Here is a 23,008-nt window from a genome sequence, read left to right as displayed (position 1 = left end):
TTAGAGGGAATCAACGTCGAAGATGACGTCATTGAACTTGAAAATGGTGGGAGACATGGAGGGAAAGATGGTCAGGGATTGAATTTCCACTGAAGCTAGGAGCAAGACAAGATCCTCATAAGTGCATATTTGAATGTCTCAACCGATGGTGCGGTCGGTACCGGCCAAAAGGCCAATTGCTATTAGAATCGAATTGTTCAATATTGCAGAGAAAGCAACAACAATTTGATCAACATGAATGTTAGTGCGTTGAAGAAACGATGGCAACATATCAATTATGGGAGTAAAAAATTCGATGCCGGCATAGATTGGGCGGATTGAAATAGACAGCGGTATGAATCATGATAGTGTCATAGAGCTGGCGCATGAAGAATATGGTAGGAGATAGAAGGGTAAAAAATGCAGATTCAAGAGACCCTAGACTCAAGGATCATCCAAAATGGATAAATTTTGTATTCACTTATAGCGGAGGATACGAGAGAATAAAGACAAGTGCGTCCGAGCCATACTTATTATCTTTAAATAAATTCGGAATAGACACACCCCATCAACGATTCTGTGGAGTCTTCAGTTTGTCCACAAGGCAACAAAGCAGCCAAGAAGAAGGCTAATGGGAAAAGCAAAACGTCGGGCACCTCGAAAAATTATGATAAACTCGAAACCCAAGTAATTAGGAGAATGTCTTTCATCGAGAATTTTAACAAGGAGAAGGAAATGGAGAATGACTATGCAATCCTTATGGCAGACATCTCTACAATGACTCCACAACAACAAGCGGTTCATGCAACCCAGGTCGAGAAAATTACGCCTAAGTACACGTTGTTGTTAGTCAATTAATATAATATTTTAATTCAAACCGAATTAATTATAATTTCTTAAATTAATTTTTTTAAAACCTAAAAAAATTATTTTTTAAAATCCGAAATTAAATTGCATAACAAAAAAATTATTTAATAAATATGTAAATAAAATTTTTAAAATAAAATAAACATGGGGGGTGATAAGTGGCCCCAAAATGGGCCTTTCCATTGTGAAAGAAAGGGACAATTTCTCCTCGAGGTCATTTCGAGTGACGTGGCACAATGTGGTGTCTCGAAATGAAAAATGAGACAGTTAAAGTGACTCTCCAATTACAAATGCTCTAAGTGATAAAGAGATTTGGCAATTGAATTAATTTGCATTCAAATATTTGTATTACGTACAAACTTAAGGTTCAAACTCAAGGTCATTCAAACATATTTCGCAATTTAATTAATTTGAATTAAATTAGACGTAAAATGAATAAGGCAGCCTCAATTCATATTTAAGGTTCAACTTCCCCTCCTTTTCAGCCCTTTCCTCTCTCTCTTTTTTTATTTGCATTTTCATTTTATTTCATTTTAAATCCCTCAAGTTTTTTTTGGTGTAAAATTATCCTTGAAAATATCGTAATGTTACCATTCAATCTAATTTTGGACGGAAAGTAACGATATGGTGTGTGGTGAAAATTAAAAAAATTTCCGTGACATGTCATGAAAATTATTGAAAATATGATGTGAAATTATTTTAGAAACTATGTTGTGTGATATTATTTACCCAAAAAAAAATGATAGACCACCATTTTGGTAGTCATTTTATTATGAAGTGCAAAATGCACTTTATTACTAGACAATGAGGAAGACGCGGAAGAAGGGCCGAAACGTCAAGAGGCAAAGGGTAACCTTTTCTTCTTCTTTTTTTATTGTCTGATTTGTAAAATACAAATAATAATAATAAAGTTAATTCATTCCCCCAGACAAAAAAAATAAAAAATAAAAAACAGAGAGCAATTCTGGATTGGACTGGAGGAAGCCACAGATTTCAATGCATTCTTTTCGATTTTCAAATTTGAGACTGAGACGCAAAAAAGAAAGGGGGAAACTGCGGAATGGTCCAAAACCATACAGACAGACAGACAGACAGACAGACAGAGAGCGCTTTCTCTCTCCCTTCCTCACCTTTGGTTTTTTTTTTTCTTTTTATAATTTAAAATTATGGGACACAATACTTTTTTGTAATTTTAAAAGATTATATCAAAACTTATTTCGGAATTCGAACTTATATATTTATTCTTACATAATTAAAACTGCTTAACCCTCAACCAAAATTTTGTGGGTTACCTTACTTCCTTTTTTTCAGTTCTTTTAATATTTATTTTTTTGTGAATAATATTTATTTAATATAATTAATAATAGTAATACGCGGAGAGGGGGCCGAGAGAGTTTTCAATTCATTCATTCTTTCTCGATAAGTATATTAAATTCATTCAGTCATTCATTCATTGGTCAGACTTCGCGTTCCCGCCGCCAGTTGTGCTCTGTTCTGCTCTCTCTCTCTCTCTCTCTCTCTCACCCCCCCTGTCTGCTCTCACAACTCAATCTCATTAGGAAAGCCAACCAAAAACCGCATTGAACAGTGAACGCGCAAAGCAAAGCTAAGAAGAAGTCAAGAAACTCCCAACTCCAAGCTCTGCCTCCTCCCTCCCTTCCTTCCTCTGTGTCTGTTTGAAGAAGAAGACGAAGACCATAGCACGGCCCAGAGCCGACCCCAGAGAAGCAGCACCGGCAGCATACATACATATAGCAGTAACCAAGTGAAGGAAGGGAAAGTGAGAGTTTCTCCGATGATGGCCAAACCAAAGAAGAAGGTCGCTTACATTTCTGTACCATCTCAGATTATCAACTCCCTCGACTCCTCCTCCCTCCAATCCCTCCTCCTCTCCCCCTCCTCCCCAAAGAAGTCCTCCTCTTCTTCCAGCTGCTTCAGCTTCACCAGGCTTCTCAGCTCCTGCCGGCCCAGGAGCTGCCCTGCTCTCTGGTTCTTGGCCCTCTTCCTCGTCTCCCTCTTCGGCATCCTCAAATCCGGCTTCAATCTCATCCCTTTCTCTCCCTACCCCTGCAGTCCTATTAATACTGCCGCCCTTCTGACTTCCCAGCAGCCTTCGGAGGGAGAAGGAGAGGGAGATCTTCCCTCTATAAGCCCCATGCTCCCGGGGTTCGCCCCAAGCGAGTTATTAATGGAGGGGGAGCTCTGGAAGCAGCCCGACGGGATGGGGTACCGGCCATGCCTGCGGTTCAGCCAAGAGTACAGGAGAGGGACGGAGGGGATAGTGAAGGACAGGAGGAAGTATTTGATGGTGGTGGTCTCTGGTGGAATGAATCAGCAGAGGAATCAGATAGTGGATGCCGTCGTCATCGCCCGGATCCTCGGAGCCGCCCTGGTCGTCCCCATCTTGCAAGTCAATGTCATCTGGGGCGATGAGAGGTAAACAAACAAACATAAAAACTGAAAAGCATAGCTTAGCTGCTCTTTTTAATCTAAATAAATTGTTTGTCTAGTCTTAAGCTGAGCTACATTACAACTACAATAAACAGTCACTCAGTCACTCACTGGAGAATGGCTAGAATAGAATATACAACAGTTTCTTTCTTTACTTTAATTTGGTGCCACTAGCATACCAAGCAAAGCTAGCTGAGCTGAAGGCAAATATTTTGCATCTTCCGATTCCGGCGACCTCACTTACGTTTCTGCCTGGCATGCCTGGATATTGATCTCGACTCGATTGTTTGTTTGCAGCGAGTTCTCGGACATTTTCGATTTGGAGCACTTCAAGAAGGTCCTCGCTGATGATGTGCGAATAGTCTCATCACTCCCATCAACGCATATAATGACGAGGCCGGTTGAGGAGAAAAGGACCCCACTTCATGTATCTCCGCAGTGGATTCGTTCCCGGTACCTCAAACGGGTAAGCAGCTGATTAGTTTTCCTTCCTTGCCTTTAAGGATTAGGTAGGTTAGGCAGTAAGCTATGGCTTACGTTGGCACAGCACTGCAGTCAGTGCATATATATATATATATATATGTGTGTGTGTTAGGCCATAAATCACAAGAAAAATTGGGGAGAATATGTGGGGATTAGAGAATTTGGTGGCATCTCTCTCAGCTGTGTGTATGTCTCTACCATGTTCGGGGACACCCTTCACCTGACCCACCACAACCACATCCTGGTTGCTCCAAATCCCTATCGGTTGGTACATTTGGGCCCGTGGAAATGTTACTGTTTCTCTAAATTCTTTGTATTTACACATTCCTGGAAAAGAAAAAAAAAAACTAAAATAGGAAATTGGTACGTATAAAACCTGGTCATGGCTGCACCCAGTCTGCTAACGATAGCTGTCCTTATTGATTATTGCATCTTGTGTTGGTCATTGTAATGGCTTGGCCCTATAGTTTGGATGGCAATGACCATTTCAAATTGCTGGTTTCAGCTTCGGATCACTTTAATTTGTCTCGCTTGTTTGGAAATCTGTTTCCAATCTATCTATTGTTGGTACCTATATCTATCAATGAGTGCTGAAAGGATCCTGCTGATTTTCTCTCCTAATTTATGCAGCTCAACAGGGAAGGTGTTATGCTTTTACGCGGTTTGGATTCAAGGCTTTCCAAGGACCTTCCTTCGGATCTTCAAAAGCTTCGGTGCAAGGTACCCCACCTTCAGCTCTTCAGTAGCTTGCCTGACCTTGATTCCTTCTTTGTTTACTTGGAATTGTGTCAATGCCCTGACAACATGACCGTTAGACTACTTGGCCAAATCCACAGCCGGTTGACTGCTAGTTCTATTAGATGGTTCTTACTTCTGAAGCATATTCATGTACTGTGAAACACTCCATTCTGTACTTGTTATGTGCTTTAAGTTATACAATCCATTGACTAATAATTAAAATCCCATTCTTCCACCTTCTTTTTATAGGTGGCTTTTCATGCTTTGAGATTCGCTCCGCCCATTCTGGAACTTGGTAACAGTCTCGCGAAGAGGATGCGGAGCAAGGGACCATACCTAGCTTTACATCTGCGAATGGAGAAGGATGTGTGGGTGAGGACTGGTTGTCTCCCTGGTCTGAACCCTGAGTATGACGAGATGGTTAATAGGGAGCGGAGGCGGAGACCCGAGCTTCTGACAGCTAGGTCAAACATGAGTTACCATGACAGAAAACTTGCTGGCCTCTGCCCTCTCAATTCTGTGGAGGTCACCAGGTGAGCATTCAAATTCGTTGGCACAACAAAGCACCTCTCAGTATTATACCTCATTTGCTTTGATAGTATGGTTACGCTAACTGCTTAAATTTTCCCCAGGTTGCTAAAAGCTCTTGGAGCCACAAGGGAGGCAAGAATATACTGGGCAGGGGGGCAGCCTCTGGGTGGGAAAGAAGCCTTGGAACCGTTGACAAAGGACTTCCCTCATTTCTACAACAAGGAAGATCTCGCTCTGCCCGGTGAATTAGAACCTTTTGCAAATAAAGCTTCATCTTTGGCTGCATTGGACTACATAGTCTCGGAGAAGAGCGATGTCTTCATGCCATCTCATGGTGGAAACATGGGCCATGCAATTCAGGTAATTACTCCTTTTTCAGTACTACTATCATCATCCATCTCTTGTCAGTGCCAGTGGTGCAAGGAAAGTTTACTTCTGCAAAGAAGAAGAATGCAGTCTGATGGTTGTAACTATTTGATTGAAATCACAGGGATCGAGGGCCTATGCAGGGCACAAGAAGTACATAACCCCGAACAAGAGGGAGATGCTTCCTTACTTTTTGAATTCGTCGGTTCCTGAAGCAGAGTTCAACAGAATCATAAGAGAACTGCACCGAGACTCGCTGGGCCAACCGGAACTCAGGACCAGCAAAGCCGGGAGAGATGTTACCAAGTACCCTGTCCCTGAGTGCATGTGCAACGATGCGGAGGCATGAAACCACGAAAAGCCTTCGACAAACAATCAATTAAAGGGGGATCAGAATTCTCGACTGGAAATTCCGAAAGTGTTAAGCAGATTCATTGGAACTGAGCCCGTGGAATGCATGACAGGGCAATGATGGCCATGTAGACTGCCTTTCAGTCCAGAGTGGGGCACCTTTGATTAGGAGAGCCAGGCGGGTTCTGCAAATTTTATCATAGGGAAAATATAGTATTAGGCGGCAATATTCTTTTTTTTTTTCTTTAGTCACAAAATATTCTTTTATTCATTGTTGGAGAAACCTATAGGATCTTGTAGGTACTATTCTTTGTGAAGCCGTTCTTTTGTAGTAGTATTAAAGTATTGCTACCCCCACGGTTATCATTATATATACACATACAACAGTCCTAATAACTGAAATGTGTACAGTTGTTATGAGGTTGAACCCTAACCAAGGAAACTGCCCCCACCCTTTGGCTGCTGCCACAGGTGCATCTGGCTCAAGCTGGGCACTTCCGGGGTCGATCCTTCTCCCCATTGATCCGACCCTCTCCCCTCATCCTCTTGCGTTACTAAAGGTGTGTTTCCCCATTGATCCGACCCTCTCCCCCCATCCTCTTGCGTTACTAAAGGTGTGTTTGGATTGAGAGTTGAGTTGAGTTGAGTTTTGTTTTTAATTGGTTTGTAATGATTGTATTTTTGAATTATGAGAAAAAGTGTAAAAAAGTAATAAATAATTGAGAGAAAATAATGATTAAATAATGATTGTATTGTTGAATTGTGAAAAAGTAATGAATAGTTAAGAGAATTTAATATTAAAAATTGAATTGAATGATTAAAAATATTTAAAAAATAAAAAAGTAATGATTGTGATGTTGAATTGAAGATAAGTGGAGTTGAGTTGAATTGAGTTGAAAATTGTTGCGAATCCAAACACACTTTAAGTCATTCTCTGTCCATGATTTTACTTTTCTTCTCCCCCTTCCCTGCTCCAACCGATCCATGCTCCAATCGATCACTGATCTCATCGATCCTTGTTCTGGTCGGTCCTTTCTATCTTAATTCTTACCTCTGTGTGCATCACTTTCTCCTGCCGCTGATGTCTTTACCCCTCCTTTACTGCCCAGCCTCTGCCGCACGCTGCTGCTGATTCTCCATCCCGGTCTATCACTCTCGGATCTCCATGTAGGCCATCACCGATTCGGCTCAAGTCCTAGGCTCGCCATGCTGTCCCTATCGTGAATGGCTCTGGAGCCCCTTATTGTTGCCTCTTACCGTTTCAGCTTAAAAAACTTTGGCCGTTCAGACTTTGACCATCGATGATTTACCGGTGTAGTCCGACACCTACCAAGCTTTTGTTTTGGTGCCCCTCTTGGTGTCCTTATAGAGGTGATCCAGATTTGTTAAAGTAATGTGTTGTGTATGGGTTGTCTTGGACTGTGTTGAGTTGGGTTTGAACTGCTAGGAATCATATGGTTGTGATCGGGCTCAGCGTGATGTGCGGTTTATTATGTTAGGTTCTTCAAAATAGGGGGGTGATTTTATCACCTATTGTTTGTGGGTTTGGTTGATAAGCGGTGCTTCTTCAACCAGTAGTTGTGTGGCCGATATTCTAATCGGCAATGTCGTAGTTGTGTCAGCCGATGGACTCGTCGGCGGTCTGGGGTAAATTATGTGTGCTTTAAATAAAAATACCTATTTTACACAATATATGTATATATATATTCAATGAAAGATCTATCACATATTTATATACACTGGATGGTTATCCACGTAACGTGCGGAGTAATTTATTAAATAATATATTATTAAAAAATAAAAACATGCACGTTTTTGTTTTTAACAGTACTTATTAATATTTTTAGAATTTTCAACAATAATAAAATATTTCGAATAATTACCCCAATATATTAGTTTAATTTTAAGTACTTTCGCGACTATTTTGCTACCAATTCTATTACTATGTTTTTCGGTGTATATTAAGTATTTATTTAATCGTTAATATATGCAAATTCACTAAGAGCATGTATACAAATTTGATCTTGTAAATTTCATTTTTTGAAAATAACATTTTGTTATATTCTTACTTTCATTTTGTTATTTTGCTTTTTATATGACCCTGGCTTCATAGAATTAGTATCATGTGTTATTTTTTTCGGAAACCCTTTAAATGTAACTAATTATTTTATTTAATGTGCATTGTATATTTACTTAACTACCAATATAATTTAAAGATATATTAAAAATATATCATTTGAATATGCATTTTAGAAATTTTTTGAAATAGTCAATTAAAAATCCTTATCTTCAAACCTAAAATTTTTATTTTTGATATTCTTGTAAGTTTATATAATGAGTGTGTTGTGATAATTTATATATGTGCTAAATTAATTATTTTCGAGTATAACTTATTATCATTCATATTTGTTTATTACATTATTTGTCGTTTTAGTCTTTTAGATGATGTTTCAAGTATAATTGTTGTATAATCACATATATCTACATCTAATGTTCAAAATTTTATTTTGGCGTGCTTCAAATTTTTTCTTTTCCTGGGTGGCTTATGATAAGTTTTTATATTTATTCAATTGAGATTTTTGATAAAACTTATTTGATATTCATTTTCATAATTATTTATTCTATCAATATGAACGTGTCACTTATAATATTGGGTGAATTCTATATAATAATTTTGAGAAATACATTTATAAACGATATTTATTAGTATTTAGAGCAGTTACTAATGTTATATGAATACAAATTGACTATTAACCCTATGTAGTGTGATCGTATTTAATGTAAAGTGTAGTTCATTTTACTATATAGAATTAGATATAGATAGATATATTTATAGAGTTAATGCATGAATTTTATAAATTTAACTATGATCGAATTTATTTTGGGTATGAATTGAACTATCATCGATATAGGGAAAAATATGTACAATACCTCTAATGCACTGTAAAATCTTTTTTTTTTCTATTTTTTTATATTATTTGCAACGAAATTAGTATATAAAAGTTCACGTGTAGCGCTCATGTAAATTACAAATTCATATTACGAAATATAATTTATGCATCTCACCTAAGCGGCTACAACTAATGCACTGTAAAATCACTTTTTTTTTCTATTTTTTTATATTATTTGCAGCGAAATTGGTATATAAAAGTTCGCGTGTAGCGCTTGTGTAAATTACCAATTCATATTACGAAAAATAATTTATACATCTCACCTAAGCGGCTACAATTTTCAATATGGAATTATCTTTGATTCCAAGAATTGCACGAGTCATGCTCTAGTAGTTATAAAATTTTTCTTTTTAATCTCAATTTTATGGTTCTTATAAATTGAATTATATATAATATGAGCAAATTCGAAAAATAAAAGTTACATCAAAATCTGTCTCCCTTTATAATTTCACACAATATTATCAATTAAAAAAAGAATATATTTGAGTAATGTCTATCTATATCTATATCTATAATTTCACCCTAAATTGCCATTGAATTAGGGCCAAAAGAGTAATTTAAAAAAAAACCACTCATTATCTCTCCAACATCCTTATTTTCTCTCAATTTGTTTCTCTTTCCCCATAATCAAACAACAGCACCCAAAAAAAAGAAAAGAAAAAAGAACGTGCCGTCCTTTTCTTTTTCCACAAGGGTTCTAATTTTTTATTTATCATAATTATGAGAATTAGCTATTTCACCCGCACGTTGTACACGATTATTTATCATAGTAAAAATTTATATATTTTTATTATAAAGTTAAAAATATTAATTAGCTTATAGTTATAGAATTAACTCTTTAATAATTGTCAAAATAATAAAAAATAAATTGTTTAATTTATCAACATTAATTTAATTCAAATTAAGGTAATAATTAAACTTTTTAGTTTATAAAAAAGAATCTAAATTTTCAATATCGAAATCTTAGAAGATATTTGGATATATATCTTTTGTGTAAGAATAAATCACTCGTAACTCACTAAAAAGTAAACCACTCATATAATTAAATGTTTCAACTTTTAGTAAATGTAATAATAACGAAAACTAAATTTATTCCATTCGTTTTACAAACTTCTAAAGAAATCAATTCTCTTAGCCAATGTAGGTTGGTTCAAGCGGTTCGACGCTTATTCCGCTTAAATAAGGTCTCGGATTCGAGTCCTTGTGAACGCAAAAAATTCATGCTATGAGAGCTTTATCCCGTAGTGGCCGACACGACTTGACTGGATTAGTCGAGGTACAGTTGAGCTTTCGGAGACAATGGTCAACACCGAAAAAAAAAATCAATTCTCATAGCATCATTTTTATTTCTAAGTGTAATAAATGTTGATACAAAACATGTAATGGTCATTGAATATTCCAAAAATCCTTATAATTACAATTAATTTTGCAAGTAATTACTTGCGTAAAAAGTTTCTAAAAAGTATTTTAACATCCCTTTTGAACTAGATAATCTAATTACGATTTCAAGATTATAATTAAGCATTTGTGGAATTGGAAAATGAAAAAAAAACTAATTCTATTTAATCGAATTTGAAAAATATATATATTTCTAAACTGTATGAATTGTTAGAGTAATATACTTGTATAATTTTTTTCTAAGGTCATTGCGATTTCAATAATGTAAGTAAAATTGCTTGAGTGGAAATTTTTGAAAAATATTTCAATATTCTTTTTAAACTGAAAAATTGAATTTGATTTTAAGAATATGTTTAAGCTCAAGGAATTGAATTTTAAAAAAAAGAATAAAGCACTCGTAGCTTATTGAAAAGTAAATTACTCATAGAATTCAACATACCGTTTGATAACGAAATTAAGTTTGATTTAATTTAATTTAGTTTGATTTAAAGAGATGAAGATAAAAGTAGTTGGGAAAAGTAGATTAGAGAATTTGAAAAAGAAGATAAAAAGGTAATGATAGTGTTGAATTGAAGAAAATGTATCAAAATTGAGGAAAAAAGCATTAAATAGTTACGAGAATTTAGTATAGAAAAATTAATTTAAAAATGAATAAGAAAAAGTATGAGAGAGAATTCGAAGAAAATGATAAAACAAGTAATGGTCGTACTGTTAATTGATGAAAAAGTAAAGTTGGATTAAGGTAAGTTAAATTTAATTTTGTAAATGTTTCAAATTAAAGCAAATTTAATAAATATAGAAACTAAATTTATTCCATTCGTTTTATTAACCTCTAAAGAAATCAATTCTTTTTAGCATCATTTTTATTTCTAAGTGTAATTAACATTAATACAGAACATGTAATGGTTATTAAATATTTCAGAACATTGTACAATTTCATTTTTGTAAGTAATTATTTACGTGATTTTTTTTTTCAAAATGTATTTCAACATTGTTTTTTAACTAAATAATCCAATTACAATTTCAAGAGTATAATTAAGCATCTGTAGAAATGGAAAATGAAAAAAAGAAACCAATTCTAATTAATCGAATTTGAAAATATATATTTATTTTTGAACCATACGAATTCTTAGATTAATTTACTCGTATTTTTTTCCCTAGGGTCCTCGCGATTTCAATAATGTAAGTAAAATTAGTTGCGTGAAAATTTTTGAAAAATATTTCAATATCCTTTTTTAATTAATAAATTCATAAACATTACTTTTAATATCTAAGTGGATTTAATATTAACACAAAACTTGTAATAGCCTTTAAATATTCCAATTATGGTTTCAAGAATGTAATCAAGCATTTGTAACATTGAAAATTGGAAAAACAAAATAATTTAATTAATTGAATTTGAAAAGATTATATTTATTTTTAAATTATACGAATTCTTCAAATAAATTATATTTTTTTAATCTTTGAGTTTATTTGATGTTGGCGAATATTTTTTAGAAATTCTAGTCAATATTGATTTACTTGTTAAACCGAATATTGCAAAATGAAAATAATTAATAAATTGAATTTATAAAATTATATTTATTCGTATATTGCACTAATTTTGAAATCCATCAATTCTTATATTAGAGAGGGAATGGAAGATTCCACATGAAGATCAATTTTTTTGCATTAACAAGAGTTGAGAGGATGCTTCGTGACAGAATTTAGAGAAGTCAAAAGTGACGCATGACAGATTCTGGTAAAGTCAAGAATAACGCTTAACGAAATCACTTTTATTCTCTCTCTTTGTATTGGCATTACATATAAATATATATTTTTTTCTTTTTCTTTTTTGTTATGAAGGATCCATGTACATGATTGAGGTTAAAAACTCGGGAAATAAATGGATATAATCAATCGGAATGACGAGATTAATACCAATAATCGATAAATTAAAGAATTTCTTGAAAGTTTATTTTTAAATTAGACGTGCGGTACCCATGCGGATCACCGTCTAGTATTGAAAGAAAAAGAAAGTGAAACCGTCGGTTCTCTCTCCTCCGAGTCGTGCCCTTTCCATTTTGTTACTGCTGCTGCTGCAGTGCGGCCGCCGCCTCCTCCTCCTCTCGCCTAGAACATTCTAATCCAACAATTTAGGGTTTCCCTTGGGTTCCGGATCCAATCTCCCCCCACTCAAACCCCTTCGCCAGAATTACCCATCCATACCTTAATTAATCTACTTTGATTTTCTTAACCTACTAGAGAGCCAGACCCCACTCTCGCGCAGGGACACACCAATGGTCCGCTCCCATGGCGCCAAGCTTCTCCACCGGCTCGCCCGCCGTCCCCTCCCCCGCCCCGTATGTCCTCTCTCGTTCTCGCACCATTTCCCTCTATTTTGTGTCTCATCATTTTTTAGGCTTTCGTAAGACGTGCGAGATTCTGAAAATGTACCTTCTCGTCCTGGGCGACGGAGAAACTCGCAGGCATATGATTCGCTGTGCGGAGAGGGGAATCGGAGTTTCTCCACGGCAGTTGCAGGCTCACGAAGCATCTTTGGCAACCGTACCCCTACCTCCACGACCGGTACTTTTAATCTTCTAATACTGATAAGTTTTCCGCAGGGGATTTTTCGGACCACAATTCTCTGTTTTTTTTTTTTTTGTTTGGAGTGGTGGTCAATTCCAAACAATTTGATCCGGCAATTAAGATTACGGAGCTCATTTTCTTTGCAAGCCAATTCAAATTTTCCGGGTAGCTTATTGCATTTCTATTCTATATTAGGGGCAAGTCCTGTTTGATTTTTTCCTCAGTAAGTTTGCCTTTTATATATGTCGCTTGCCAGTGTATTCATCAATTTTCTCGTGCAGGCAATCTGAAAAACCTGTTTCTTTTGGGTTCTTCAAATGCCAGTTGGACTTCATCAAGATCAATTCATAGCACAGGTGACAGCATAACCCTTCCCTCCCTCCCTCCCTTCCCCATTTGGGTGCATTTGACTATGCAGTCCATTTTCTGTCTTTACCTACCGCTAGTGTTTATTGTATTGTTCTTGTTTTTCATGCGAGAGGTCTCATAAGAGTTGGTACTCAAAATATATAAAAATAACAGTGTGGAGACTGCAAAATGTCCCAATGTATCACATACAAGGACTCTTTTGTGCTGTTCATTTGCTGGCCTATTTCATATGGAACTCTTATGCCATTTTCTCTGTTGAACATGCTCCTTTTTGTATTTATTTTGACTTCAGTGTTGCTTCTGGTCCAGCATTTATGTCTGCAAGAGATTATTATGACATACTTGGGGTGAGCAAGAATGCAAGTTCTTCCGAAATTAAGAAAGCATATTATGGGGTAGGTCCATGCCTTGTTGTCACTGTTAATCAACTCCCTTTTTTCTGGGATCCCTGGATATTTTGCGTTTTGGGGGATTCTTTTGATGCATAGCTGGTGTTATTCCATCCGGTAACTCCTATCAATTACTTTTCATGTGTATTTTTCAGCTTGCCAAAAAGCTACATCCAGATACAAATAAGAATGATCCTGAGGCTGAAAAGAAGTTTCAAGAAGTCTCAAAAGCTTATGAGGTACGTGCTCCATCCCTCTGGGTCACAGTGATTGAATTTTGTCTTATAGCATATGGCATTGAATCATGCTTTTCAACTGTTGTGATACTTTCTGGTCTCCTTATGCAGGTTTTAAAAGATGATGAAAAGAGACAACTTTATGATCAGGTACCAAAGCCCATTGCTCACTAAGTAGTTGATGCTGCAACTATGCTGGAGAATACCTTTTAATGGACAAAGTTGATTTGCATGTAGGGATGATATATTATCTACTCTATGCTGAGCCTTTACATGTTTTAATTTCAATTGTTATTTTTCCTTTATTATTTTGAAGAAAGCTCTTTTTTTTTTTGGTTCAGTGATTTATGTTTTTAATAAATGTGGCTTTAATTTTTGCTATTCTGTTTCTTCTAGATTGGCTTAAACTTCCATTCTGGTTTAATTCTACTGAGAAATTTAATTTTGGGCATTTGTAGGTTGGCCATGAAGCATTTGAACAACAAGGGAGTCCAGGTTCTGATTCTGGATTTCATGGATTTAGTAATCCATTTGAAGATATCTTCAATGGCGATGTAATGGTCTTAATCTTTATTTATCTGAGTGGCACTACTTTCTGATTACTATCCGTTTATTGTTTTAGCATCTGCCACTTCTATTTCTTGTTGAAAGTCTCACGATGGCTTGTCTGGTACATAGGAGCTACTATTACTCGGTGAAGCTATTTCTGGTGGCGCCCTGTTATTGGAAATTTTTCTATCTATATGCCTATTTGTAGCCTTGATATATTGAATTTTGTTTTTCATAGATAGTTTATACAGTAGCATGCATCTCCAGCCTTAATATACCCCACCACATGTTTTTATTGTGCTCACATAGGATAGTTTTATGTGAGTTATGTGCTTCATGTCTAACCTGAATTTTTGTTGGATGATGTTGATGGAAGCAGATCTTCAATATGTTTCGACAAAGATTTGGCGGTCAAGACGTGAAGGTTTGCAGTATTCCATACTTCTCTCTCTCTCTCTCTCTCTCTATCTTGTCTTTGGCAGCTTAATATTAACATGTCCTGCCATGTGTAGGTTGCTGTCGAGATATCCTTCATGGAAGCTGTTCAAGGATGTACCAAGACAGTTACATTTCAAGCACCCTTAACGTGTCAAGCTTGTGGTATGTATGTTCTTCTTGATGGAACTTTTAATACGCTCATATTGCTTTGGTTTCGTACTGATATCTGTACAAATAACTGTTTCTTGTGCAGTTGTAGATTATGTGGTAATATCTATTTTCCTTATCTGCAGGTGGAACTGGTGTACCTCCTGGAACGAAGCCTGAGAACTGTAGACGCTGTGCGGGTGCAGGAGAGGTTAGCTATTCCTGGAGCATGTAATTGCTATCCTGACACCTGTTATTGAAATACCTGACATATGATTCCCTTCATTTCAGACATATATCCAAAGAGGTATGTTCAGTATTCGGCAAACCTGCACTGCTTGTGGAGGATCTGGAAAAACAGTATCGGTAGGTTGATTGTGCATGCACAGCCTTTGTTTCATGCATATTTTCTAGCTTCGGGGGATAGATTAGATTATTTTTATGTAACTGGTTTGCATGGAAATTGCATTGTGTTTTGTAACTAAAATATGCGGCCAATTTTTTTATATTTATTTTTATCGTTTGAGGAGAATTGACTTTTCTTGATGTGACCCACCCCTTTTTGACTCATGTCCATTACCCCAAACAGTACCTTAAATTGACTGTTGTGATTCATCCCCCTACAAGCATGGAAAGTCTCCGTGTATCCAAGTGGTCCAGATAATAGGGACGGGTGTCATGCTGAGGAGCTTGTGCTTATGATTCACTGCTTGGATTTCATGGTAGTGGGTACAGACCAGTTTGCACTTGAACTGCGAGATAAACATTTGAGAAATTTTTGTGCACATGGTTGAAGTTAATTGTTAGCAGAAAAGTTTTGTTGAAGAAATCGTTTTAGAGCTCAGTGCACCCTCAGCCAGGAAAAAGTCCTGTTTCTCCAAATTAGTTATTGTCAATCTCAATTGCTCTTCGTGGATGAATTTCTTTAATTCTTGGCATTTCCAGTGGCTCTTTGGGCTTCTGACGGCGAGTTTCAGGAGTTTTCTAGCTCGTCTTTCCTGTATTTGTTTGTTCATATTGTGGAGGGCAACTAGTTTCATTCATCTTTTTAGAATATCATTTCAGGAAAGCCGGGCAATTCTAAAGTTTAAATATAGAGGGTTGTCTTTTGATGAAAATAATTTTTGTTTAGGTAAATCTTTGTCGGGGTTAAATTTATGTGGTGCAAAAGACAACCTCTTGATTTGTTTTTTTGAGGGAGGCATATTGGGAGTTGCTAAGAAATGGTGGTTTTCTTTGCTTTACTTAGAGCACTCATAAATGAGATTTATTAACTTATTGGGAAAAAGGGGAAAATCGTTCTTTTGTCAATATTGTCATTATGAAGGGAAAGTTGGATGATTTTTCCCAATAATATCATCTCACTTATTGTTTCCCTTTTTGTACATTTGAATAGATTTATATTTGTATATGCATCGGGCACATGGCATATATGTTGCTAAGCAAACGTATATGATGTTACACCGCATTTCTTGTTATGGGACTTTGATTACTTAGGTCTGAGTATAAATGATGCTGCAACTAAAAGAGTTGTGCCGCTGCTTACACGTCATTATTCGCAAATTTTCTGAGGATATTGGTTGCATTTATATTTCTTCTGTTGAACAGTTTCTACTGGCTGTATAGTTCCTCTGCTTCAGCTTATTTAAATACACATTCTTTTGATGGCATCAGAGTTTATGCAAGTCATGCAAGGGGCAGAGAGTTGTTATGGGATCAAAGTCAGTCAAGTTGGATATCATGCCAGGTATATCTATATATGTCAAAGCATAATTGTGACAACTCTTCCTTCCTGTGACTGCTGTGCTGTTGTTTAATGATTTGTTGTGATTGGTTAGCATTCCCAATCTTGTCTGTCATATCTGGTATTACTGTTTGCAGGCGTAGATGACAATGAAACTATGAAAGTTTATAGAAGTGGTGGAGCGGACCCAGATGGAAACCAACCTGGTGATCTTTATGTCACCATCAAGGTACTTGCAAAATAATTGGCGGTGGACTCTTGGTTGATTGTTGCTTCTCCTTGTTTGAGTTGCATAACCACATATTCCTGACTCCTGCAGGTGCGAGAAGATCCTGTTTTCCGCAGAGAAGGTGCTGACATTCATGTAGACTCAGTCTTGAGTGTCACGCAGGTAATCTTTTCTCTTTTAATGTTGCTAGTTTTCTTGCAAATATTAGTTGATCTCATTCAAAGAAAAATCAAATATTTTTGTTCTTCATTTTACAATAATTTGTATTTTCTATATATGGCATGGTAATATATCATATATGTTTTTATGTACTGTGGCTTGAGGGATTGCTTGTGAGCAGGCAATTTTAGGAGGAACCATCCAAGTTCCAACTCTCATGGGAGATGTAGTACTCAAGGTTCGACCTGGCACCCAACCTGGTCAAAAGGTTGTTCTGAAGAGAAAAGGTGAGAAAGCAAGCGTTTGTTGGACAGATTTGATTGGCTTGAGTAATAGGACTGGGCGGCCTTATTTGGTGGGATACCTTTAAGTGTAACATAATAATGTGTTTTCTTCCTCACTGAACAAAGCTCCTCGAAAATTGTGCCTTTAGAAATATGTGTTCTTCTAATCATGATTCAGGTTGCTCCTAAACATTTTTTCAGTCATTCTGCTCTTTCTAACTCAGAGCAATTTTCTCCCTCTTGGTTTTTGTCAGGAATCAAGACGAGGGGATCCGTCTCATTTGGTGATCAGTATGTGCACTTCAATGTCAGCATTCCCACGTGAGTTTTGCTTATTCTGGCCTATACATGGGTGGTTTTAGTAAATACCATGTACTGGGACAGAGGGAAGAAGTCATCGAGAGGGCTTTTTTCTTTGTCAAAAATGTCCTATCTTATTATTGAACCAATCTCTGCAGGAACCTCACCCAGAGACAGCGGGAGTTACTTGAAGAGTTTGCAAAAGAGGAGCAAGGCGAATATGACAAACGTGCCGCGGCTGGCGCCTCTGGCTGATATAAATCGAACAACTCAAAGCCTAGTATTTGCCTTTAATCTCTCCTTCATGAAGATTTAAAGGGGGTGACATGTGGAGATGCATCAACTGTGGCCGACAGGCCTTAGCAATTTTGTAGGGCGGAGTATCTCTATTTATAAAAACTTTTTCCTCTTTCTGGATGTCATATCTTTAGGCAAGCTAGTAGTCCATATCATAAGCCGTAAAGCAGTTACTGTATTATTATTATTCAAGGCCGTGATGTGTTGGCTTTGCTAATTGAATGTGTATACGAATATATATAGCTTTAACTATTATACGCGCATATATATGCATGTACCTCTTGGTCAAGTGCAAAAGGTCGAAGTCCAAGCCCGTGCCTGAGGCTGAAACAAGAGTTTTAGGCTTGTATGTCCTGGGCCTTGTCATTGCCCTGGTCCCTGGCCTTGTCCCCCCGCACTATCTTGGAGGCCTAGCAAGGGTGTCAGTAATAGGCCCGGTTCGCTTACATGTGGGCCGTAATGAGGTTCCCGTTGCGTCTAGGTCCAGTTCAAGGCCCATTACCACGAGTCAACGCTGGACCGATCCGAGCTTAGTCATTTGTTCAGTCGAATTTGAGCCCAGTCTCAAGTTTGTGCCCAAATACAGGCCATGGATTCAGCTTGGTCTGGGTCGAAGTAAGTGCAGTTTGAACATAGCATGAGTCTTGGCCCATGAGGCCGGATTCTTGTCATAAAGCTTGGACGAGGGCCTGTACTCCTTCTCTTTCACATCTAGCATGGGCCCTGGAAACGTGACTCACGCTCAGAACATGTCTACGTTACCCGCCTAATTGTGTGGTCCGAGAAAAAAAAGTGCGGCCCGTGGCCAACACCAACGCCATAGGGTCATACTGTGGTTTTGGGCGGCGGGGAACATCCAAGAGTGAACAATATCAATGGATAAACAGATGAAAAATACCATAGAATTGGGTCTTTCAGTCCTTTAGAAGAAAATGAAATACTGGAAACTGAAGGCAAATTTCGTGGTAGCAATCAACTATTTAAGTGACTTGTAATGCACAATCCATCACATCATTTAATTAACATCTGCAGACTCTACAAGCCAATAATCCTCCTTTACCGGAAGGAACTCTGGTTACCCTGCATGCCAATTTGGCCGTGCAAACTTTGTGAAGCTATCAGTAAAGACAAGTATGGGACTGTATGAGATATAAAGCAATTCAGGTTAACGTCCAGACAAGAACCGGAAGCTGTGTAGAGCACTGAGAGCTGTGCTACTCAAGGCATTTGGAGGGACACCGGCAGCAGCAGAATCTTATGAAGACGTGCAACAGTTCATGTTCCTCCCTTGCGGCTGCGGCTCCTGTCCTGGGACAACAATCTTGGTTCCTTTGAGGAGTGATGTATTTCCTCCAGACCCTAGTTCTTCATTGGCAACAAGAGCCTTTTTGCTGATTATCCGGTATATCTCAGTCAACACTGTCAAGAAAGCTGATTCAACATTCGTGGACTCAAGGGCTGACGTCTCCATAAAGAAGAGGTTTTCCCTTTGGGCAAACTCTTTGGCATCATCAGTGGGCACCGCTCGAAGGGTCCCAAGATCAGTCTTGTTGCCAACAAGCATGATTACTATATTTTTGTCTGCATGGCTCCGTAATTCATCCAACCATCTAGCCACGTGATCGAAAGATTGCCGCTTAGTTATGTCATATACCAACATAGCTCCTACTGCACCTCTGTAATACGCACTTGTGACTGCTCGATACCTGAAGTAATGACAGGCAAGTGAACAAACAATGGCGAAACAGTGCCATCCCGCCCAAAGAAAAATAGCAACCTGGGCAAAACTCTGGTTTTGCAGTTTGCAGTTCCTCCAACCACTAAGAAAGTGATTTGAGATGGGACCATTAGGAAACTTAAGGAGAAAAGCATTCCTTTCCGCCAGATATGATACAATTTCACTTGCAGAACAGATCATCTGTATATTTATATCTGTGTCTACATCTATATACCTAATAGGTCCAATCTATGTAGGCAATAAGTAAAAACAGATGAAAAAATACACACTTCAAAATAAATCACAAAGTTGTGACAACATACTCTTTTCAGCGAATTACAAGTTTGTTACTGATTTTTTAGTCATATTTACACATCTATATCAACTACAGAGTTGAGTCAGGACAATAACAATCTCTATCTGACCAATACTTGTGTTTATTTAATGAGAAATGATTAAGTAAGTATTAATATAGAGAAATAGAAAATTAGTAATACGTAAACTTATCCTGAATATCTTTCACAAAAGTAGTAGAAGAAAATGGAATCTTAAGAATTACTTTGATTCAGCAAAAAAACTCTTTCAAATGGCTTAGTGCATATCTCAGACAAAAATATTATTCTATATCTATATATTTCTATGTAATCTGTATCAAATTCTATATTGTCAAACTAAATGAGTCTATTTATATTTAATTTCATGTAGTTAATCTCTGATAAGTATCACAGAGATTCAACCATGTTTCCTTGCTAAATATGAGTCATTCAAATTAAAGACAATAATTCGAATAACCTTTTAAAAAATTTTGACAGTTCAAATTAATTTATTAATATAGTAAACTCTATAAACATGGTTTAAAATTTTACAAAATATCAGCTGAAAGTTGTATATCATGAACTAATTGTATTTCACTCATTGTTGAGGAGAGTTTTGATATAATAAATGAAATCGCCCACTGTTGCAAAGTGCAGGGTATTTCGCTAGTTTTCTCCAAAAGCAAGTTATCTGTGCTCTGACGATAATACCATTTTGGGTAAATTGAATTACCCAACAATATCAGAAGATTAATAAGCATAATCCTATCAAGTTGAAATTGTGCCCAACAATCTGACCTAATTACTGAGAGGCATCTCTCCATCCAACCATCCTCTAAAATTACTGCGTGCTGAGTAGCCATCTCTCTGTTTCATCAATGTAACACTGCCCAGTGAGCTCAAACCCATAAATCTCTCACTGTTAGTTGTCTAGGGTGACCATCTTAGTAAAGAATGGGTAATACTGAGTGGCATGCCATTAAACCAAACACAAGTCTATATATCAAACTTTCACCTAAGAAATTCTTTATTTACAACTGTCTTCTTTTATCTGGCCAGATGCCTCACCTTGTTCGACATTCAAGCCACAAGAAAGGTAAAGAAGACGGTTTGTCACGCAAGATTCAGTTGTCCACTTGAGCCCAACCAAATTTGGTCGAGGTGCTAAAAGCCGCAGCAGAGGTAACTAACACTATGTCAAAAGCGATGAGCCCTGAGGGCACTCCAGACACTGGAAGAGTGACATGTTCGTTCAGAGCAACAAAACTGTCCTAGTCCCTACCGAAACCTAGAGATGTTTTCCTGCCTAAAATTTCTTCTTATAAGTATCTCCCGGCCTAGCCCACCACCAATGATTCAACTCAAATTCATTTTCAACATAGCCATTATTATTCCTTATCCATGCTCAGGATGCTCCACATTGTCATATTATATTATATTCAGAGGAGATAGGAAAAATAGATGTCCCGGTCATTATTATAGTATCTTAAGGATCTTACAGGGACTAAAAAAAACAGGGTGGTGGAAATGAAAATCTTCGATTAAGATGGATGATCAGTCAAAACACTAGCCACTTTCCTGAACATATATATATATAGACACCATTAATCAATCATGCAGATGAGGAGAAAACTTAAAATCAATCTACAAACGAAGCAAAGTGCAGCAAAGGATCGTGAATCATCATGCTAAGTTAGAAAACTAAAATAAAAGAGGGGAAAAAGAAAGCAAAAGGCAGAGGGAGGGTGGAGGTGTGTGGGCGCGGGGCGGGGTACGTACCTTTCCTGGCCGGCAGTATCCCAAATCTGAGCCTTGATGGTCTTGTGATCGATGGTGAGGGTTTTAGTCTGGAATTCAACACCGATGGTGGCTTTGGAATCTAAACTGAATTCGTTGCGAGAGAAACGAGAGAGGAGCTGGGACTTGCCAACAGCGGAGTCGCCGATGAGGACGACCTTGAAAACGTAGTCTATCTTCTGATTGTAATCGGCGTACAAGTTCGACATCGCCCACTGGTCGTATTAAACCCGAAGCGAATCAAAGGATAGGATCACTCGGTAGGTCGCCAGCCGGAATTGTGAGAGAGGGAAAGGAGAGAGAACCGAGGGGTCAAGCGAGAGAAGTGGTGAATGAATCCAGAGCGAAATGATTTTGTAATGGATGGGGGGATTCTAGGGTTCTATCGCAGTAGAGAAATGGGGTTAAGGATTTTCTTTGAAAAGGGAAAGGGAAAGAGAAGAGAAGAGAAGAGAAGAGAAGAGGCTGTCGGAGAGTCTTCGGCACGATGATGATGGGAGGATTTTGTTTTGCTTTGTTTTGTTTTGTTTTGTTTTGTTTTGTTTATTAACAAACTGCCTGTGCCTGGCAATAATTCATCGAGCATTTACATTACATTACATTTACATTGGTTGAAAAGAGAAAGAAGAAGAAGAAGAAGAAGAAGAAGAAGAAGACGACTTGACTTTGAGTCCAGTTGTGCGGTGCCTCCCATGCCTCTTTGCCTATATTTGCCTGCCCTGCCGTGTCCCCGCCGGCCGGGGCTTGACCTTCTCTAAGCTTTCTTTTTTAAACGGTTTTTTTCCTTCTTCCATTTCTTCTCTGTCAACGAAATCTTTTCTTTTTTTTTTTTAAATTATTTCATTTCATTTTCGAAAACAAGTTTTTCTTCATACTCGTTAAGTTTCATTACCAAAAAAAAAAAAAAAAAGTTTCGGGTTTATTTACAATCCAAAATTTAAATTGATAGGATACGAAACTCAACGCTCTTATAAATTAGAACAGAGTGCTAAAAACCCTGTAAAAGTATAACTCAATTTTATTTTCAACTTTTGGCACTCCACGTTTTCACGTGGAGGAACAGAATATTAAATGGGAAAAGAAATAACATAATAAAACTAATAACAATAATACGGTGGACTATTTCAAGTATACTTTTGGGTTGAATCGTAAAGTTGTTTGATGAAAAATAAAATAAAATTGGGAGATTGTTTGAATAACTGATGGGATATTATATTGTTGTTGAAAGATTCAGCTGTCATTCTTAGGGAAGCCTTAATCTTACATGTATACATAAATATACGTATATATCTTGCCAGTTTACCTTTTTTTTTTTTTTTTTTTTTTTTTTGATTTTTGACTGAGTTGAAGGAT

At 37.1% G+C, this 23,008-nt stretch overlaps 3 protein-coding genes and 1 long non-coding RNA gene across 5 annotated transcripts; 3 read left to right on the top strand and 1 right to left on the bottom strand.

The window, feature by feature from the left end:
* Positions 1 to 2,307: 2,307 nt before the first annotated feature.
* LOC116215363 (O-fucosyltransferase 20-like) lies at positions 2,308 to 6,162 on the top strand. Its single transcript, XM_031551047.1, has 6 exons — positions 2,308 to 3,282; positions 3,595 to 3,763; positions 4,411 to 4,500; positions 4,768 to 5,051; positions 5,151 to 5,409; positions 5,540 to 6,162. Exons 1-6 carry the CDS (start codon positions 2,642 to 2,644, stop codon positions 5,762 to 5,764), a joined length of 1,668 nt encoding a protein of 555 aa, XP_031406907.1. The 5' UTR covers positions 2,308 to 2,641; the 3' UTR covers positions 5,765 to 6,162.
* Positions 6,163 to 6,542: 380 nt separating this feature from the next.
* On the top strand, positions 6,543 to 7,116 carry LOC116215374. The gene is made up of 2 exons (XR_004158457.1): positions 6,543 to 6,790; positions 6,876 to 7,116. It is a non-coding gene; the product is annotated as an uncharacterized LOC116215374 (long non-coding RNA).
* Positions 7,117 to 12,117: 5,001 nt separating this feature from the next.
* LOC116208692 (chaperone protein dnaJ GFA2, mitochondrial) lies at positions 12,118 to 18,100 on the top strand. Of its 2 annotated transcripts, none has more exons than XM_031542248.1 (17): positions 12,118 to 12,457; positions 12,574 to 12,683; positions 12,968 to 13,042; positions 13,365 to 13,450; positions 13,600 to 13,683; positions 13,792 to 13,830; positions 14,139 to 14,234; positions 14,609 to 14,653; positions 14,742 to 14,829; positions 14,961 to 15,025; positions 15,106 to 15,180; positions 16,489 to 16,561; positions 16,696 to 16,787; positions 16,878 to 16,949; positions 17,128 to 17,233; positions 17,485 to 17,551; positions 17,689 to 18,100. In XM_031542248.1, exons 1-17 carry the CDS (start codon positions 12,408 to 12,410, stop codon positions 17,783 to 17,785), a joined length of 1,320 nt encoding a protein of 439 aa, XP_031398108.1. In that variant the 5' UTR covers positions 12,118 to 12,407; the 3' UTR covers positions 17,786 to 18,100. The 2 variants fall into 2 exon arrangements, with proteins under 2 accessions (XP_031398108.1, XP_031398100.1); XM_031542240.1 differs by having other exon boundaries at positions 12,119 to 12,457; positions 12,584 to 12,683.
* Positions 18,101 to 18,748: 648 nt separating this feature from the next.
* LOC116208708 (ras-related protein RABA4c-like) lies at positions 18,749 to 22,275 on the bottom strand. Its single transcript, XM_031542257.1, has 2 exons — positions 21,638 to 22,275; positions 18,749 to 19,533 (listed from the first exon to the last, which is right to left on the bottom strand). Exons 1-2 carry the CDS (start codon positions 21,862 to 21,864, stop codon positions 19,083 to 19,085), a joined length of 678 nt encoding a protein of 225 aa, XP_031398117.1. The 5' UTR covers positions 21,865 to 22,275; the 3' UTR covers positions 18,749 to 19,082.
* Positions 22,276 to 23,008: the final 733 nt, after the last annotated feature.

The sequence above is a fragment of the Punica granatum genome, chromosome 1 (genome assembly GCF_007655135.1).
Source record: "Punica granatum isolate Tunisia-2019 chromosome 1, ASM765513v2, whole genome shotgun sequence".
In the NCBI taxonomy this organism is placed as follows: domain Eukaryota; kingdom Viridiplantae; phylum Streptophyta; class Magnoliopsida; order Myrtales; family Lythraceae; genus Punica; species Punica granatum.
This window is presented reverse-complemented; position numbering and strand designations above follow the sequence as displayed.

Bases quoted from the DNA above. Each gene is read 5' to 3' on its own strand.
- LOC116215363 (XM_031551047.1), top strand. From the start codon at position 2,642: ATGATGGCCAAACCAAAGAAGAAGGTCGCTTACATTTCTGTACCATCT. The intron at 5,052-5,150 runs GTGAGCATTCAA...AATTTTCCCCAG, and splicing joins AATTCTGTGGAGGTCACCAG to GTTGCTAAAAGCTCTTGGAG. The intron at 5,410-5,539 runs GTAATTACTCCT...TTGAAATCACAG, and splicing joins ACATGGGCCATGCAATTCAG to GGATCGAGGGCCTATGCAGG.
- LOC116208692 (XM_031542240.1), top strand. From the start codon at position 12,395: ATGGTCCGCTCCCATGGCGCCAAGCTTCTCCACCGGCTCGCCCGCCGT. The intron at 16,788-16,877 runs GTACTTGCAAAA...TGACTCCTGCAG, and splicing joins ATCTTTATGTCACCATCAAG to GTGCGAGAAGATCCTGTTTT. The intron at 16,950-17,127 runs GTAATCTTTTCT...GCTTGTGAGCAG, and splicing joins CAGTCTTGAGTGTCACGCAG to GCAATTTTAGGAGGAACCAT.
- LOC116208708 (XM_031542257.1), bottom strand. From the start codon at position 21,864: ATGTCGAACTTGTACGCCGATTACAATCAGAAGATAGACTACGTTTTC. The intron at 19,534-21,637 runs GTACGTACCCCG...TCATTACTTCAG, and splicing joins GATACTGCCGGCCAGGAAAG to GTATCGAGCAGTCACAAGTG.